General features: G+C 46.5%; 1 protein-coding gene across 16 annotated transcripts in view; it reads left to right on the forward strand.

The window, feature by feature from the left end:
- Nucleotides 1-17,606, forward strand: part of HDAC4 (histone deacetylase 4) — a 236,430-nt gene that overhangs the window by 163,286 nt on the left and 55,538 nt on the right. For 12 of the 16 annotated variants that reach the window (XM_030485807.1, XM_030485798.1, XM_030485806.1 and 9 more), the window contains 5 exons: nt 1,617-1,733; nt 1,825-2,023; nt 5,011-5,240; nt 14,375-14,632; nt 15,962-16,148. In XM_030485807.1, coding sequence (XP_030341667.1) covers nt 1,617-1,733; nt 1,825-2,023; nt 5,011-5,240; nt 14,375-14,632; nt 15,962-16,148 — 991 coding nt within the window. The remainder of the gene's footprint in view (nt 1-1,616; nt 1,734-1,824; nt 2,024-5,010; nt 5,241-14,374; nt 14,633-15,961; nt 16,149-17,606) is intronic. The other 4 variants (XM_030485810.1, XM_030485808.1, XM_030485809.1 and 1 more) reach the window with 1 other exon arrangement.

A 17,606-nucleotide genomic window follows, 5' to 3' on the forward strand; every position in this document is an offset into this window, starting at 1 on the left:
TTTTTATGATCCAGAGCTGGCCATAACCCTGCGACCAAGGAAATAACCTGCAAAGTCTCATTGTCTTAGAGGACTTTGAATTTAAGTTTAAAATGTATTAAGCCATTCTTCAGCTACCTGTTACATCGATACAGATTGTTCCACAGTATAACAATAAGTTAATCGTAAACCCTCTTCTCACAACAGCACCTGAGTTAAACAGCAGAAATTCTATAGAAAGTAATTTAGAAATCTCAACTCTATTTTATTTAAGTTGGAAAAAGGCCTGTAGAGAATTGAGGATGATCAGAACACTTGTTTCCTAACAGGAAAATCAGGCAGTTTATTGTCATTTTCATAATGGCTTTTCTAGCACATAAATCAATCTTGTTTGGAAATTAAAGGTATTTTTACTTAAGTGTTCCTGCTTTAAATGGCCATAAGATAATTCAGTAAATCAGGAAACAGCTACATAAATGCAACCTTAAGGCTTTAGGATGAAATGTTGAAGTCTGATTTAAGCTAAAGCACGCTAGTAAGTAGCATAAATTGTCTGTGATTTGCTAAAGAGAACAACAGTCATTGTAATGCCTTTTGGTTTTTAAGGTAATCTCTCTTAGCTTTAAAAGGGCAAATACTTGGGAAGGACAAGTAAGCTGTTAAATCTCTTTGCAAAAGCTTTTTGCAGTGACTCTGCCTGAAGCCTGAGCAGAAGCAGAATGCTGGGGAGGACACAGGGGTGATCCTTAGTCCCCAGGAAAGACCAAATAAACTGTAAAAGGTCTCTCTGTAGGGCAGCGAGGTTCGTGGCAGTTGCAGGGTGAGATCATCCCTGTGTTGGTTGTCCTGCTCTCATCTCCGCTTTGTGAGACGGTGTTCAGGGCATGTACCTTGTCTGTGCTTCATAGAATCACAGGATGGTTTGGATTGGAGGGAGGCTTTAAAGCTCCTCCAGTTCCAAGCCCCTGCCACAGGCAGGGACACCTTCCACTAGAGCAGGTTGCTCCAAGCCCCTGTGTCCAACCTGGCCTTGAACACTGCCAGGGATGGGGCAGCCACAGCTTCTCTGGGAAAAGTCTGTGCCAGCGCCTCAGCACCCTCACAGGGAAGAGCTTCTGCCTAAGGGCTCATCTCAGTCTCCCCTCTGGCAGGTTCAAGCCATTCCCCTTGTCCTGTCCCTCCAGGCCCTTGTCCAAAGCCCCTCTCCAGGTTTCCTGGAGCCCCTTTAGGCACTGGAGCTGCTCTAAGGTGTCCCCTTCAGGAGCCTTCTCTTCTCCAGGCTGCCCCAGCCCAGCTCTCTCAGCCTGGCTCCAGAGCAGAGCTGCTCCAGCCCTCGCAGCAGCTCCATGGCCTCCTCTGGCCTTGCTCCAGCAGCTTCACGTCCCTGTTGTGCTGTTGCCCCAGAGTTGGATCAGGGCTGCAGGGGGGGTCTCCCCAGAGCGCAGCAGAGGGGGAACTTGATTATTTAGGCTGGATCTGAAGCCTAGTTTAGCTTCCCTGTTCAGTATTTCCAACATCAGCGGTGAATTTACACACTCTCTATGTTTGTGATGTGTTCTCACAGCAAGTGGACTGTGTCCTTGATCTGATCCGTGGATGCTTTCTCACCAGGACAATGTTCTTGCTTTTGTTTCCAGACCAGCCTGGCTCACAGACTTGTGAATCGTGAAGGCTCCGTTACGCAGCTTCCACTCTACACATCTCCTTCTTTGCCCAACATCACGCTAGGACTGCCTGCAACTGGCCCTTCCAGTGTAAGTGGGGAGGGAGGATGCAGCCTTTGGAATGTTGTTGTTTGCCCTGATTTATCCCTTAATGTGATTGCCACCCATTGTGCATTTGCAGGGAGGATCAGCGCAGCAAGATGCAGAGAGACTTACTATCCCAACCTTACAGCAGCGGATCTCTTTATTTCCTGGCACTCACCTCACTCCCTACTTGAGCACTACAACGTTGGAAAGAGATGGGGGAACTGCACATAACCCTCTTCTGCAACACATGGTCTTACTGGAACAGCCAGCTGCACAAACTCCCTTAGTCACAGGTGAGTGATCCATAGGTAATGTGCAAAACTCAGTCCCTAAACTGTAGAGACAATTTAAGAAAGAGAGTAAGTGGCATCTCTTTTTTGTTTGTAAGGTCTGTCTCCTGCACAAAAGAGACACAGCATTCCTGTTTATCACTTCTGGTTTCTATTCCATATAGGAAAGGCACACGTTTAAAAGCTCACCGATTAAAATACTTGCTGTTCATCATTATTGGAAGCGGTAAAAACATGGCAACATCAGCTGCATTCCAACAGATTGTATTTGTTTGTGTCTGTTACATTTTCAGGGTGCTAATTGCTTTGAATCACTCCCTGTGTCATGTTTTCAGCATGAAGTACCTGTGGGAAGGCGCATTTCTATAAATAGTGTTAATTCAAAGCAACAATCCCCAGTAGGATTTGGTTTTACAGCGTGTAATGCTGGGACAAAGGATGTTCTGCTGAAGTTATAATAGATGTGTTGGTTTTACTTTCTTTCATTCCATTTCTAATGGGAATTTTTGAGAGATGTTGTTCACTGAAGCATTACAGCACAGCTCTTTGTTTGGCTTCTGTCTAGTTTTATATTCAAACCCCAGGAATATACATGGGGTTGTGATAAGCTTATAAGCATGTTTAGTGAGGCTTGGAGCAACCAGGCCTACTGGAAGGTGGCATGATGAGTTTACCCAGAGTCGTGACATGGCTCTTCACCAGTTACCCTTTGCCCAAGGTCTGTTGATGAGAAGCCATTGGAGAAGACTTCTCCTGTTACCCTATCACCAAAACTTTCTTCTCTGTGCTGGTGTTTGCATTAGAGCACACGTAGGAAGGAGTGCGATTCTGCTTCCTATGCAACCTCTCTCAAAGCTTCCTTCAGTTTACAGTGTACCATGGTTGCTTCCAAGTGTATTCCTTCTAGTCCACCGGCTGCCTGGGGTGTTTTCAGAGTGAGTAGAACATGTTATAAACCAACACTTAGGAGAAATACTCACAATACAGCAGAGCAACAAGAAGAAACACACGTTCCCGATGCAGTGACTGAAAGAGAGATAACTAACACAAGTTCTCCAAAGCCCTGAATGGACTGGTTGCCAAACTACAGTTGGTACTTCAGACTTCCTTGGAAGCAAAATGTCATTTATTAGTATTCAGAGCCTTCAGCTTTGGAGGTAGTATCCTGACAGCTGTGCAATGATCCAGCAGGATGGCATTTCTGTGCTGGAAGGTAGACATGGAGGGGTTGGGAAAGCTGAGCAGAATTCCTTAGGTCTGCCATTCCTCTTGTGACAGATTACTCTGGATAGTAACCTCAACATATATGTCCTGAGTAGGAACAAGGTGGTTCACAGGGGAACCTTGGTCACTCACTTGGAGGAGGGTAGTCCTCCAAGGTATCCTATGCAAACTGTATAGGATCCCTTCCTCTGCTAGTGAGAGGAACTGTGCTGAGGGAAATGGAACACATCTTTCCCACTTACTCATCTATTCATACACACACAGACATATGTGTGTGTATATGCACATACACAAATTTATAGACATGCATTTCTAAACTAAGATGCCCTTTTACGTTATTCTTTTCAGAAAAGCAAAGGTGGGAGAAAGTCAGTAAATCATTCCCCAAGAAGAGAGGCTTTTAAATGAATCAGATTCTTCCACGTAGGGCAGTTGGTGAATCAATGGGAAAATGAGGTAATGTCCTGGACAGAAATGTCAAGGTGTTTCTAAACTGCTGCATTCAGCTGGCTGAAGAACTCTGGGCAGCTTTCTCTCTCTTCTAAAGACTGAAGAAAGAGAGAAGATACAACTTCTCTGCCCCTTGAACTGGGCAGTATTTCTGAATGCTACCTAATACTTGCACAGGCTTTACTTGGTTTTATGCAATGAGGTGAAGCAAAAGAGTGTGCAGCCTGATCCACATTAGGGAGACAGCAGTTCACACCAGCAATGCCTTTCTATCCCAAGGTGTAGTGAGCAAAAGTAAATGCTTATCCTCAGTTCCTCCATCCTTGGGTTGGGCTTTGGGTTGGGCCTGTCTCCACATCCCAGCTTTCTAAGAAATATGGGAAATTTTTTTGGAGAGTGGAGCAAGAACTGGTTTACCTCAAGAACAGGTCAAAAGACATGACACTTCCTAAAGACATGCCCTTACTGGAGCTCAGATAGGTGTTTCACATGGTAGTCATCACCCAAATTGCCAGGGGCATATGATTAACTGAAGTTATCCCAAAATAACCTTATGTTTTCATTAAGTTGTTAGCATGTATGCACAAGACAGTAACGAAAACAATTGTAGCTGTTTGTCATCTTGGGCTCTAACTAACTTACCTTCTTTTTATAGAAATACCAAAGCCTGATTTGCTCCCATATACCTGAAATGCTTCAAGGAAGTGCTTTTTTTCCAATGCAAACCTGGTGAGGGGTTTATCACATGGAAGTTTCATCCCTAGTCATTTCTACAGGGGAAGATAGAGCACTGCCAAGGGCGGTCATGCCCTGTGTGGTCTAGAGTAAGCAGCAGTTTCATCATCATCCATCATCTCATCCTTCAGCATATCCAGTGAGCCCTCTGTAAGGTGTAATTGCTGGATGCTGGGAGGTGGCAGCTTGGGTTGCTGCTTGCTTAGAAATGAACCTGGGGTTACTCCCTATACCAAGACTTAAACTTCTCCAAACTACCACCGTGATGTTCATTCATGTCACCCATGGAGTGGTGGAAGGCTCAGTGAGGTATTGCTGGGTTTAAGAAATGAAATGTTTCCCTATGGGCTTCGAGTGAACAAGAAAAGAGAATTCAAAGGAAAGCAAAGTATTTCTCCACCCAGTGGTAATTAATTGTTATCTGTTCTCTTTTAAGGATGCTTCAGCTGTAAATGGCGAGGTGGCTGGTTTTAACGTTATATATCATTGTCACCATCAGCGTTACTCAACAGCCGTTTTCTCCCTTCCTTTCTTCTTCCTTTTTTTCTTCTCTGCTGTTTTTTCCTCCATATTATCTTCAGACTGGTATCTTTCAGGACTGCCCCTCCATGCACAGTCTCTGGTTGGTGGAGAACGGGTCTCCCCTTCAATACACAAACTCCGGCAGCATCGCCCACTGGGGCGCACGCAGTCTGCTCCCCTTCCCCAGAACGCCCAGGCCCTCCAGCAGTTAGTGATCCAGCAGCAGCACCAGCAGTTCTTGGAGAAACACAAACAGCAATTCCAGCAACAGCAACTGCACATCAACAAGGTAGGCACGATGCTTTTAACGTCTCTTTTTTCGCCTCATACAGCATTTGATACCAACTTTAGGTAACACTAGTAGAGAGTTTCTTGTGTGGTAATGTATGTGGTCTTAACCTCCATCACCAGATGGCCTTCATCCTTGAAGCTCTTCTTCATGATTTTGAGAAATACATCAGCAAGGATGTGAACATCCATCGCCAAGGCTTGGGGCTGCTCAGCCTGGAGAAGAGAAGCTGTGTGGACATCTCAGAGCAGCTTCCAGTATCTGAAGGGGCTACAAGGATGCTGGAGAGGGACTCTTCATCAGGGACTGTAGTGGTAGGACAAGGGGTGATGGGTTCAAACTGAAACAGGGGAAGTTCAGGTTAGATCTAAGGCAGAAGCTCTTCCCTGTGAGGGTGCTGAGGCACTGGCACAGACTTTTCCCAGAGAAGCTGTGGCTGCCCCATCCCTGGCAGTGTTCAAGGCCAGGTTGGACAGAACCTTGGGCGACATGGTCTAGTGTGAGGTGTCCCTGCCCATGGCAGGGGGTTGGAACTAGATGATCTTAAGGTCCGTTCCAACCAAAACCATTCCATGATTCCATGAAGGTGAGGATCAATACCTCTGTGGCACAGTGGAAAGGCAGTACAGTTCAAACTTGTGGCTTCCCAGTAATACTTTTTAAGTTGTCATTGCTGCCATTCTTCCACATCAGGATCTTCTGTCAGTTTTGTAGCAGGAAACGTAAAATGCTGTCAAGGAATATGGGGAAAATACCTACTGTGTGTATATTCAGTTTGAACGGAGAAGGAGCAGTAACATGGGTTACAGGAAAAAAGTAAAAGCAAGGGATTTCAGCCATGACAACACCAGAACATAACTGCAAGTGAAGATATTCAGATTGACTGGAATTACCTTTGGAAAGGGCAAAGCTGTTCCCATCTCCAGTCCAGATTCTCCTAACCACGGCCCTGTGTAAAGCATTACAGTGGCCTGACCATTTCTTCTCCTGAAAATGAGGACAGCATTGCTGTGCATCCTGCAGAGGTTGTTTTGAAGATCAACTAGGCGTGATTCAAAACTTGCTTTGGAGGAAGCAAGCACTACATTTGTTACCTCGTTTTCTCTAAATCCCTTGGAGGACATTCCATTCTATGGAATGGAATACATTCTATTCCACTGTATGATTTGACATCAGGTAGACATTGCAGAGCACCAGTCACCAGTGCACAGATTTGTGCAATTGCTGTGTAGCCCAAATCGTCTGTCTGGGCATCCCAGTAATGCAACAAAGCTGCAACAAGCTGCTTTGAGATCATTGCATTGAGTATCCATTTAAAAAGACAAACTCTATCCTGATAGTTTAGCCTATGGGAAGGTAAAACTCACCTTTTAGGCATAAGAGGTCTGGTCGCAAATGGTATGGATGGAGCTGTGATGTCTTACCCGAGCTGAGGTTTACCCCTAGGGTTACAGAAGGCACAGTCTGTTGCTAGACTTGCAGTATGAAAAGGCTGTTGGGGAAGAGGGAAATGGTTCATAATCAGTGTGGTATTTTTCTGACTCTGGTCCGTGTTGTTTTGAGCCTTTCTAAAGGCTTTTCTGAAGGAGTTCCAGCGGTGGCTTTCTTTAAGAAACAAGCAATAGTAGATTTCAGGCTTGAGAGGATGAGTTTGATGGCAGGAGGACCTTTCAGGTTCCTTCACTTTCATTTATGGTGGAGGTTCCTCCAAATATTTTCACTGTTCCAGTCCTGTGAGAAAATACAACTCCTGAGAAGTAAAAAAACCACACAACAAAACCCCACACCACACAACCTCCCCCAGAAAACACACTTTGTTTATAGACTCAAGCTAAGGCAGGATGATTACACAAGTTACTGACGTCAATCATGTACTTCTGGAGAGCTGCCACCGCGCACTGCTTGTGCCAGCCCTGGACCTCATTCAGCCCCGCACACTGGGGCGGTAGGGAGCCGCTGCTGCCCTAGAAACTCCCTTTGCCCCCCTCCAAACACTCTTTGTGAGCAGGAGGGTCGGCTGTGGGGGTGCAAGGTAGAGTTTCTTTGTTCAGCAATAAATGTCAGCTCGGCGGTTGGTTTGTTTGAGGTTTTGGAGGTTTATTCCGTTGCCAGCACTTGTAAGCAGCCAAAGACTTTGCCATGACGTACCCACTGAACTCATTGAGACTTTCACTTGGACCTCCCAGGAGCTGGAGCCCTTCAGCCCTCTGAATTTCAGCTTTGTTTGAGCCGTGATCTGTCGCATCCATAAGCAGAGGCGAGGCGGGAAGCAGGGGGAGTGTCGTGGAACTGATTGCACAGGGGCGATTTCCCTGTGTTTGATTTATGGAACCAACGAGTTAAAATCATTTTGGTCCTAGTGCTGTGTGCGTGTGGCAAATTTATCCCGTGGGATAGCATCCAAGTGCTGACATGGAAAAAGACTTTTCCCAGATGCGCGGATATTTTAAGAGCCTTGTGTGTAGGAGAGTTAAGGGCACAACTAAAAATAAGGGAAGAGATTGCTGCCTTTTAATTATTAGCAGAACTGTCAGCACTGTGTTAAGGTTGGGTTGGATTTCCTGTAAATAACACGAGGCTGCTTTCGATTGCTTGTGGGTTTTTCCAAACTTGAAGGTTTTGGCCTTAAACTTCCCCTGTTAGGTGGCAGCATCAGATGACATCTTTGGGAAGATCGCAGCCAAAACAAGTCTTGCTGTTTCCAAGAAGGCAACTAAGGAAAAATGGGTTGTTTTCTTCCTGATTAAGAATAATCCTAATGGGGATTTGGCTGTGAAGACTCCGTGTTGGAGCAGTAACTTGGAATTGGACACATGAGGACAGGGCGGGTGGCTGAGTAGGGAAAGAATGCGCAGAGGGATGTGTTGCGTAGGATGCATCCAGAGGAGGGACAGGACTCCTCGAGGTGACTCCCCTGGGTGCAGTCCCTTCCAGCACAGGGTCTGAAGTCCCTGCTCTGCCACTGTCAGCAGCAAATTGGGGATTGCTTGAGTGTAGTGAAGCACATGGCTCGTCCCATTCAGGAGCTCCTTGCTGAGGATGACTCCCTTGCATACAAAACCAGAGTCCCAGTCCTGCTCATCTGGTGTTCTCGTTGTCATGTGGTGGTGACATTGGCTTTAAGGAGGGGGAAAAACCCACCCACAAAAAAAACCCATCCACCCATTCCCTTCAGAAAATGGGGAAAAGTGACGTGTGTGAATGAAAAGAGCATTATTGAAGTTGTCAAGCTGAGCACCCAGGTTAAGGCCTGGGAGTAGAGAAGTGTCCCATGCAGGTCTTGCTCACTTTTTCTTCTACTTGCATCTTTTTGATCCAGTTTTTGATGATTAACTGGTATTTCTTTCACAAGATTCTGAACTTATTGCAGAGAAGGGTAAGAGTGAGGCTGCTCTCCAGTGGTGTGATGCCTTGGAATTGGAGGACACATAAGGAGTGGGAGAGAGAAAGAAGGGGCCTTGGGGCTTAATGCACTTTGACAGTGTGACAGGGAAATGGCTTTCTCCCCTGTGCCACAGAGCCACATCCCACCGAGTGGATCCAGCTTGCAGTGGCACACTCATCTTCTCCATATTGTTTGCAGGACAGGGAAACAAAGCTGTGAGCTGCAGAGCTGTGTTTGCACACCTAAACCGTGTCATCCTAACATCAACCACATCATATGGAAAACCCCATCCAGTGGGGTTTCGTAATCTCTGCCCCAGCTGTGCATTTGATGGCATGGAGCAGCTCTGCCATCAAGTCATTGTCAACACAGATGTGCTAATATTTGCAGAGCACTCATGTGCTTCCAGTGATCGCACTGCAAAACCCTGTGGAGAAATCAACAACTCTTTATGCAGAACCAGGGTTTGAGATATTAAATGAGATTCTAGATCAGATAGTGAATCACTTCTTGCAAACTGAGCTCTGTGCAACCTTTGATTGGAATGAGGAATGTGCCCTAAACCAGTAAACACTAAACAGCCCTGAAAATGAAAGCTATACATTAATCATAGAATCCCAGCCTGGTTTGGGTTGGAAAGGACCTTAAAGCTCCTCCAGTTCCAACCCCCTGACACAGGGGGAGGTGTTTGTGTTTCCCACCTTTTTGCATTTCTAACGTTCAAAGCTCAGGAATGGTTTTTCCCCATGGTCAGAGGAGCTCTGCTGGGCAAGGGGGCTTGTTTTGCCATAGGAGAAATATATGTAGCAATCCTCCGTGGCATTTAGAGGTCGGCATTTTGTTGTGACAGTGAACATAAAGACAGACACTGTTCTCTGAGGTATTTTGAGTTACAAGTGTTTGCTTTGCAGCATGATAGGTCTTGAAGCAGCAACACCTTTTCTAAAGAGAAATACACAAGTGGGATTGCCTTAAATCCTATACCTGAACACTCAACCATGACACTCCCTTTACATAGTGAAAATAGGTGTTTTGGCTTTAGTCCCTGGATGTCTTCACAAAGCCTTCCTAGAACAGGTAATCTCCTGTTTAGCCCTGAATTGTATTCTTAAGCGGATGAATTCTGAGCTTCTGTGGTCAAATGATGTTTCCTCTGAGTAAACCCCATTTGTAGCATGCTTTGGAAAGTGAGGTGTTTCTCCTGCTGGGCCATATATATATGGCAACGTATATACACCACACTACAGTGTCTTGTGCAGCAGCATTGGGTGGATACCTTTTTATTAACACCTAGAATTTCATTTTGCTGTTTCCTTATTTTCTTTTTCTTTGGAATTCATTAACTGTTTAGCTTCAAGTGACTCCTTTTCATATGTCATCTGTGATAGTAGAAAAATACGGTGTGTTAGGTTGTATTAGCATCCAGGTAGGGCTCTTACCCTTTGAACAATTTAAGGGATTCTGGTTTGAAGCACTCAGGCATAACTCGGGATAGAACAGCTATTGAAAATGATCTCTGGAAAAGCTCCTTCAGCATTCCTGCTGTCTCAGTTGGTTGCATATAAAATGCCCTCCAGCAGGACACAAGGCACTTGACGTTCACATTACTTGCGCATCAACACACCTATTAGGGTGAAAATGCTGTTAAGGGGGTTTGCCAGGAGCCATTGTTCTGTGGGGTGTCTCTTGCTGCAGGGCTGGTGATATCTAGATGTGTAGCTGATATAATCAACCCATAACTGCAATTGCTTGGAGGAGGGAAAGAAAACAGAACAGCTTTTGCTGGTGCCAAGGTGTTTCCTTCTCACTCCTTCTCCTTTTCCCATCCAGGCAGTCCCTGTTCTTTGATTAATTCCAGTTGGGTTGTTCCCTCTCGCCTAGCCAGCACCTTCATGGTGCTTCCAGCAGGTAGGCTGCCTCAAACTGATAGTTTTCCCTGCTGTCTCATCACTTCAAGGGGAAAAAAACCCTCAACCAAGCGATAAAAGATTTTTCTAGGCTTGAGCTGCTGCAGAAGGCTCTATCGGCTCCTTACTATGCCCAACTCGACCTCTCCCCATCATCCCTTATCAGCTCTTGGTTTTTCTTAGTCTATACAAGTTAAAAATGAGAATCCAGAAGGTACCTTACATGGGAGGAGTCATGTTGATAGCCAGAACAGCAAGGCTTTTGTTTCAGCTTTCCCAGTATTTAATTCAAGCCCTCAGCAATGTTTCCTGCTCCAAGCTCCCCTGCAGATGCCTTATGGCTCTCTGCTAGTGCTCTCCTATCTCTTCAGCATCCCAGCCGGGGTACCTGCCCCCCACCACCTACCTCCCACCTCTCCATTCCTAGCCACATCCTTGACTCAAAACCAACATGTTTTTGGCCGTCTGTCTCTGGATGCTTTTGAGCTGAGCCTTCAGCATCTCCTTTTTTCCTGTCATTCTCATCAAAGCTGTGTCTCCACCTCTCCAGAGTTGTTCTCCCCTGAGTTTGTCCTTCATCTCCAGAGGGAGGAAAGTGAGGATTCTGTTGGGTTCTGCAAAGCATGGCACAGTGAGGGCCAAGACACAGTCTGTCTGCTGGGATGCAGCCCAGCACACGGGGGGGTTCTGGGCTCAAGCACACAATGAAGCCGGGTCATGGGGAGCTTCTCCTCACCCAAAACCCCAAGTCCTCCTCTTCAGGGCTGCTCCATCCAGTGTCCCCCAGCCTGTGTTTGTGCTGGGAATTGCCCCGACCCAGGGGCAGGACCTCGCACTGAGCCTTGTTGAATTCCATGAGGTTCACATGGTCCCACCTCTCCAGCCTGTCCAGGTCCCTCCGGATGCCATCCCTTCCCTCCAGCGTATTAACCGAACCACACAGCTTCATGCCATCAGTACACTTGCTGAGGGTGCATCAATCCCACTGTCCCTGTGCCAACACAGATTTTATTACCTTATGTGAACACATGTTGATGAAATGGCAAAAATGGAAGATTTTTAGGGAGTTCAATGGGCCTGGAATGCACATCCTCATGTATTGTATGGAATATGTTCCTACCAATGTGATTGCTTTGCAGAATTGTCCTTTTAGAAGGACAGTAAGGTTGCAGCAGCTAGAACAAATGCCATACCAAGAGATTCACTTTGTACTGGGAGAGCAAACTGAATGTTTTAAAATGTCCTTGTCATTGGCCACTTGATCTTTTCAACCTTCATTATGTTTTTCATTTAATTCTTACATTTATATAGAGTTGGAATAATTTAAAACCTCTAGGGAATTACACTGCTGCTCATTTCCATTGCATTTGACAATGACATTTTAAGCTATTTGCCCAGCAATTACCTTGTGTAGTTCATAAGTTCAAAAGGTATTAAATTCAAAGCTGGAGACCTTGGATCCAAGCAGGAAAAGAAAGCAGCAGAAGATAGTTTGTCATGGTTTAATTAGCTTTAAAACAGATTCTATGCATCAAGCCTAAGTGAGCTTAAAGAAAATTGATGGAAGAACGTTCTTTAGCTTAATGTTTGGTTATCCAATGAGTATCACATTGGATGGGGGGAAGGTGGGTGGGTGGGTGAAAAGGTACTTCTCCCCTTGAGAAGTTTTGATTTTGAGGCTGTATCCCATGGGACTCTTCCAAGCAGATCCCTGAAGAGGCTGAAGTCTCCTTTCCCAAAATCCAGGGCTGTGGTCCTGCTTTTTGCCCTGTTCCCTCCCCTTCAACTCCACCATCTCATGGTTGCTGCAGCCAGTGCTGCCTCTGTGACTTCCATATCCCCAAAGAGCCCTTCCTTGTTTGTAAGTGTCAGGTCCAAGGAGGCCACGTTCCTTGTTGGCATCTTGATCACCTGTGTCAGGAATTCATCATCAGTGCACTCAAATCTTCTAGATGGCTTGAGCTGTCTTGTCATTTCAGCAGACAGCAGAGCGGATCAAGTCCCCCATCAAGACACGACCTGTGAAAGTGAGGCTTCTTCTGTGTGTTTGGTGAAGGCCTCATCTGCTTCTGCCTGATCAGGAGATCTACGGCAGTTTACCCACCTCAAGAGTGCTCATCTTGGTCTGTCCATTTACCTTGATATTTAAGCTCTTGACTGACTCTGCCCAGAGAAGCTGTGGCTGCCCCATCTCTGGCAGTGTTCAAGGCCAGGTTGGACACAGGGGCTTGGAGCAACCTGCTCTAGTGGAAGGTGTCCCTGCCTGTGGCAGGTGGTTGGAACTGGATGAACTTTAAGGAACCTTCCAACACAAACCAGTCTGGGATTCTGTGACTCCAGATCTATACCAAAGCACAGAGCTCCATGTATTCCTGCTCCTCCCTCACATAGAGGGCAGCTTCCCCTCCTCACATTCCCAGCTTGTCCTTCCTAAAAAGCCTAAAAAGGATGTCAATCAGTACAAAAACACTGGCTAAAAAAACACTAAGAGGGGTGGGCTGCATCCCCTACCTGTTCTTTGGTGGGGGGTGTGAACCCTGTAGGATCTTGCCTTAAGCTTCTAGTCAACATAATGCCCTTCTGCACGTCCTGCTCTTCCCAGGAATCGAGACATCCAAGATGCAGTAATTCACCGAGTGCTGGAAACCTGTAGCCCTGTGTCCCAGTGCTCCAAAGCTAAAGGTCTTGAGCCCCAGTTATTTGAGATCCTGTGCTGGAGTTACAAACAACTTCTTGCTGTCCCCACTGTGATCCTTTGAAGGCAGTTAATCTCTTATATTGCCACTGTCTGCCTAAATCTGCTTTGTATAGGTCTGCTGAAGTTATATGGCAGAGTGTCTCTCCCTACACTTGGGGAAAAGGGCTTAGTTTCAGGTTTGAGCCACGGTTCTTCAAAGAGTAAGTAACTTACAAGTAGCCACTCTTTCTGCATGTGTTCAATAACTGTGTTTTGATTTAGCTTTATTAGATTTAAAATCAATATTGCTTTTCATACCAATGACCTAATCCTTATTAAAGCTCTGCCCTGACAGCTTTCAAGGTTCAGCAGTTTCTTTATAAGCCTATGAAGTGGGTTCAGGCTAAGCTCTTTTCAAGCAAGGAAATGGATTTATTTACCTGTGCTGGATTTAAAGAACAGTTCATGGTTTGGGTTGGGCGTTTTCCCAAATAGGAATCAGAAGCAGCCTGAGAGTGAGAAGTGTGAATTTTATCTTCAGAAGGTCTGAGCCTGTGTGAATTACAGTGAAAACTCTATTGTTCCCTTTGATTTAGCAGCTGCTTTCAGGGAAGTTCACCACCTCTAGTTAGGAAAGTCTGGAATGGGCTGGAATGACACTTCTCTTGTGGATCACTTCTGTACGGATGCACTAAGTTGAGTGTCCTCAGCTTCCTCTTAACTCCCCTCGTAAGACTGACAAGTTTCGGAGGAACCGTTATGAAAGCCTCTCACTTGACAGATAAAATTGAGGGGTGATTCAAGGAGAAGCTGGGAAAACAAGGTAGCAGAAACCCTCTTTGAGGGTCTGTGTTTCTCCTCTGTGCATTCGTAAAAGGAGTAGCATCCATAGGTGTGTAGACGCAGGAGGCTCTTACTTCTTAAGAGGAAAAATCAAGTGGAAAATGAAGAGTCATCATTACCTGGGAGACAGGAATTCATAGTGCTTAACGGCAAGGTCGCCCTGACCTTTCCCTTGAGCAGTTGTTTTGGACCTCATTTGTGAGATAAAAGCTATAATTCACAATTGCTCTTTCATGAATTTTATTCTTTGAGGAGAACAGAGTGAACTTTACCTCTGGTGAGTTGCATTTCATTTATCGCTTCATCTCTGGGTTGTTTTCAGATTATATCAAAACCCAACGAACCAGCTCGCCAGCATGAAAGCCACCCTGAGGAGACAGAAGAAGAGTTACGGGAACACCAAGCCCTTTTGGAGGAGCCATACAGTGACAGAGTTGCAAGCCAAAAGGAGGCCCCAGGCTTGGCCAACATGGTGCAAGTGAAGCAGGAACCCATCGAGAGTGATGAGGAGGAAGCAGAGCCGCAGCAGGAGCTGGAGTCTGGGCAGAGGCAGGCTGAGCAGGAGCTGCTCTTCCGTCAGGTGAGCTTGCGACATACCAAGTTTGGGACTTGGTTCTTTGTAGAAGGTTGTTTGGTTCTTGGTACTCACCTTATACTGCTCTAGGGTGAGAAGCTTTCTTCCCTGTGAGGGAGCTGAGGCGCTGGCACAGGGTGCCCAGAGAAGCTGTGGCTGCCCCATCCCTGGCAGTGTTCAAGGCCAGGTTGGACACAGGGGCTTGGGGCAGCCTGCTCTAGTGGAAGGTGTCCCTGCCCGTGGCAGGGCGTTGGAACTGGAGGAGCTTTAAGGTCCCTTCAACCCGAACCAGTCTATGACTCTGTGATAAGCTAAGGGGGGAAACCAGCTTTTGAAGATTGGCTACATAAAGAAACCTGCAGGTAAAATCAGTCACCACATCAACTCAGAAGTCCCAGGGAGAATCTGGATCACCTGCACCAAATGCAGACAACATGTTTGCAGCCACTGAACCACTTTCTGTTTCTTTCTTTGGGAAGACAAAGTGTGGTCTGATTGCTGCAGAGGATTTTAGTTTGGTTTTATGTTTTAAAACAGACTGCCCCAGAGAATGGCTGGTTAAGGGAAAAGGGGACAAGATTCATGGGAGGGGGTTCCTTCTTCAGACCTGGAGATCCTAGAGACCTCACTGTTCTCACTTTCGAGGGTAAGCACTGGAGGCTTGTAGATTGCAAGAGATAAATCCAAGAACAACATAGCACAGAGTAATCTTCCCAATTACATGGCAGTCTCCCAAAGTCTGCTTGTTGTGGTAGCAGTAATGAAGGTGATTCTCCTATGGCATCAGTGCTCTGCTCATCTTTACAGCCCTCAGCACTGACAGCCCTACATAACCCCTGCACAGGATCTGCAGCCAAGAGCAGATTGCTGTAGCCATGCCAGGGTGTAGGAACAGCCCTTGGCTAGGGAAAACAGGCTTGTGCCAGCTTTGCAGTTGCAGTGTTTGGGAATCAGGTGCAAATGAGTTGCTCCATGAAGTCATCTGCATCTCGCTGCTCTGCCTTTTTCCCAGCACTGTGGAGCTGACTCGTGGAGCTGCTGTTGTTCCTCAGAGACTACATGTTTAGTTCCTTTATCTTCATAACAGCGCTGCCTTGAAGGATCAATACCATGAACAGCCATGCTTGTTCAAATTGTTATTTGATTTATACAGTCACATCTGAGCCTCACTGCCTTAGTGAATAAATAAATATGTAAAACAAATGTCATTTGAACAACCTGCTCTAGTGGAAGGTGTCCCTGCCCACGGCAAGGGTTAGAACTGGATGAGCTGTAAGGTCCCTTCCAACACAAAGCACTGTGTGATTCTATGATACCTACTTCTTTTCCCCACAGCAAGCCCTTCTGTTGGAGCAGCAACGGATCCACCAGCTGAGGAACTACCAGGCATCGCTGGAGGCAGCCGGCATGCCTGTCTCCTTCGGAGGCCATCGGCCCCTGTCCCGTGCCCAGTCCTCGCCCGCCTCGGCCACCTTCCCGATGTCGGTACAGGAGCCACCCACTAAGCCAAGATTCACAACAGGTAACGTTTTGGGACACTGGAGGCTGAAGCAGTGAGGCTGGTGTTACCATTTTGCCTTAATGTTGTGCTTCTCTGTCGTGTCCCTGCAAAGATACCTGTGTCTCAACTGTGTTTGGGGATTCCGTAACATCCTGTTGTCTTCTGGGTAAGATTCAGTTGTCTTACACCCTGTTGTCCTGCTTGTCCCTTCCCCAGAGGGACAGGCACCTTACAGTCCAGACAGAAAATAACCTGCAAAAGTCAAGAGAAGCATAGCACAGTACTTTAATTATAGATCTCCCTCCAAAAAAGGACAAGTCATATGCTGTGACAAAGCTGATTTAGATGCAAGGCAAGAGAGAGGCAGTGTGCTGACAAAGGACAGCATGCCAAACGCAATATCTGATGGCTGTATTTTCTGCACCCTCACCAGTCCCTCTGTGGTCCCATGCCATAAGTTATCCACTCCAGGCTCTGTGCCAGTCTACCCATCCTTCTGTAACACAGCCTCTGCCCAGGAGTCAGTGTCTGTAGGTTAGCGCAAATGAGATTATCCTGGTTTTAGCTGGGATAGAGTTAATTTTTTCTTAGTAGCAGGTGCAGTGCTGTGATTTGACTTTAGTCTGAGGATAATGCTGACAACACACTGATGTTTTGGTTGCTACTCTAAATCAAGGACTTTTCAGTGTCTCATGCTTTATCAGTGAGGAGGGGCACGAGAAGCCTGGGGGGAGCAGAGACAGGACACCTGACCCAAACTAACTAAAGGGATATTCCATACCACAGCACATCATTCCCATTATATAAGCTGGGAGGAGTTAGCTGGAAGCCACAGATCGCTGCTTGGGTCGGGCTGGGTGTGGGTCAGCGGGTGGTGAGCAATTGTATTGTGCATCACTTGTGTTTATTGGTTTTTATTTATCTCTCCCTTTTTCACATTATTGTTACTATTATAGCAGAGTTGTTATTATTATACTGTTATTGTTATAACAAGTCCAGAGGAGGCCACGGAGCTGCTGCGAGGGCTGGAGCAGCTCTGTGCTGGAGCCAGGCTGAGAGAGCTGGGCTGGGGCAGCCTGGAGAAGAGAAGGCTCCTGAAGGGGAGACCTTAGAGCAGCTCCAGTGCCTAAAGGGGCTCCAGGAAACCTGGAGAGGGGCTTTGGACAAAGGGTGTAGGGACAGGCCAAGGGGAATGGCTTGAACCTGCCCGAGGGGAGATTGAGATGAGCTCTTAGGCAGAAGCTCTTCCCTGTGAGGGTGCTGAGGCGCTGGCACAGACTTTTCCCAGAGAAGCTGTGGCTGCCCCATCCCTGGCAGTGTTCAAGGCCAGGTTGGACACAGGGGCTTGGAGCAACCTGCTCTAGTGGAAGGTGTCCCTGCCTGTGGCAGGGGGTTGGAACTGGATGGATGAACTTTAAGATCCTTCAAACCCAAACCAGTCTGGGATTCTATTATTATTAGAGTTAATTTCAATAATTC

The sequence above is a fragment of the Strigops habroptila genome, chromosome 5 (genome assembly GCF_004027225.2).
Source record: "Strigops habroptila isolate Jane chromosome 5, bStrHab1.2.pri, whole genome shotgun sequence".
Taxonomy (NCBI): domain Eukaryota; kingdom Metazoa; phylum Chordata; class Aves; order Psittaciformes; family Psittacidae; genus Strigops; species Strigops habroptila.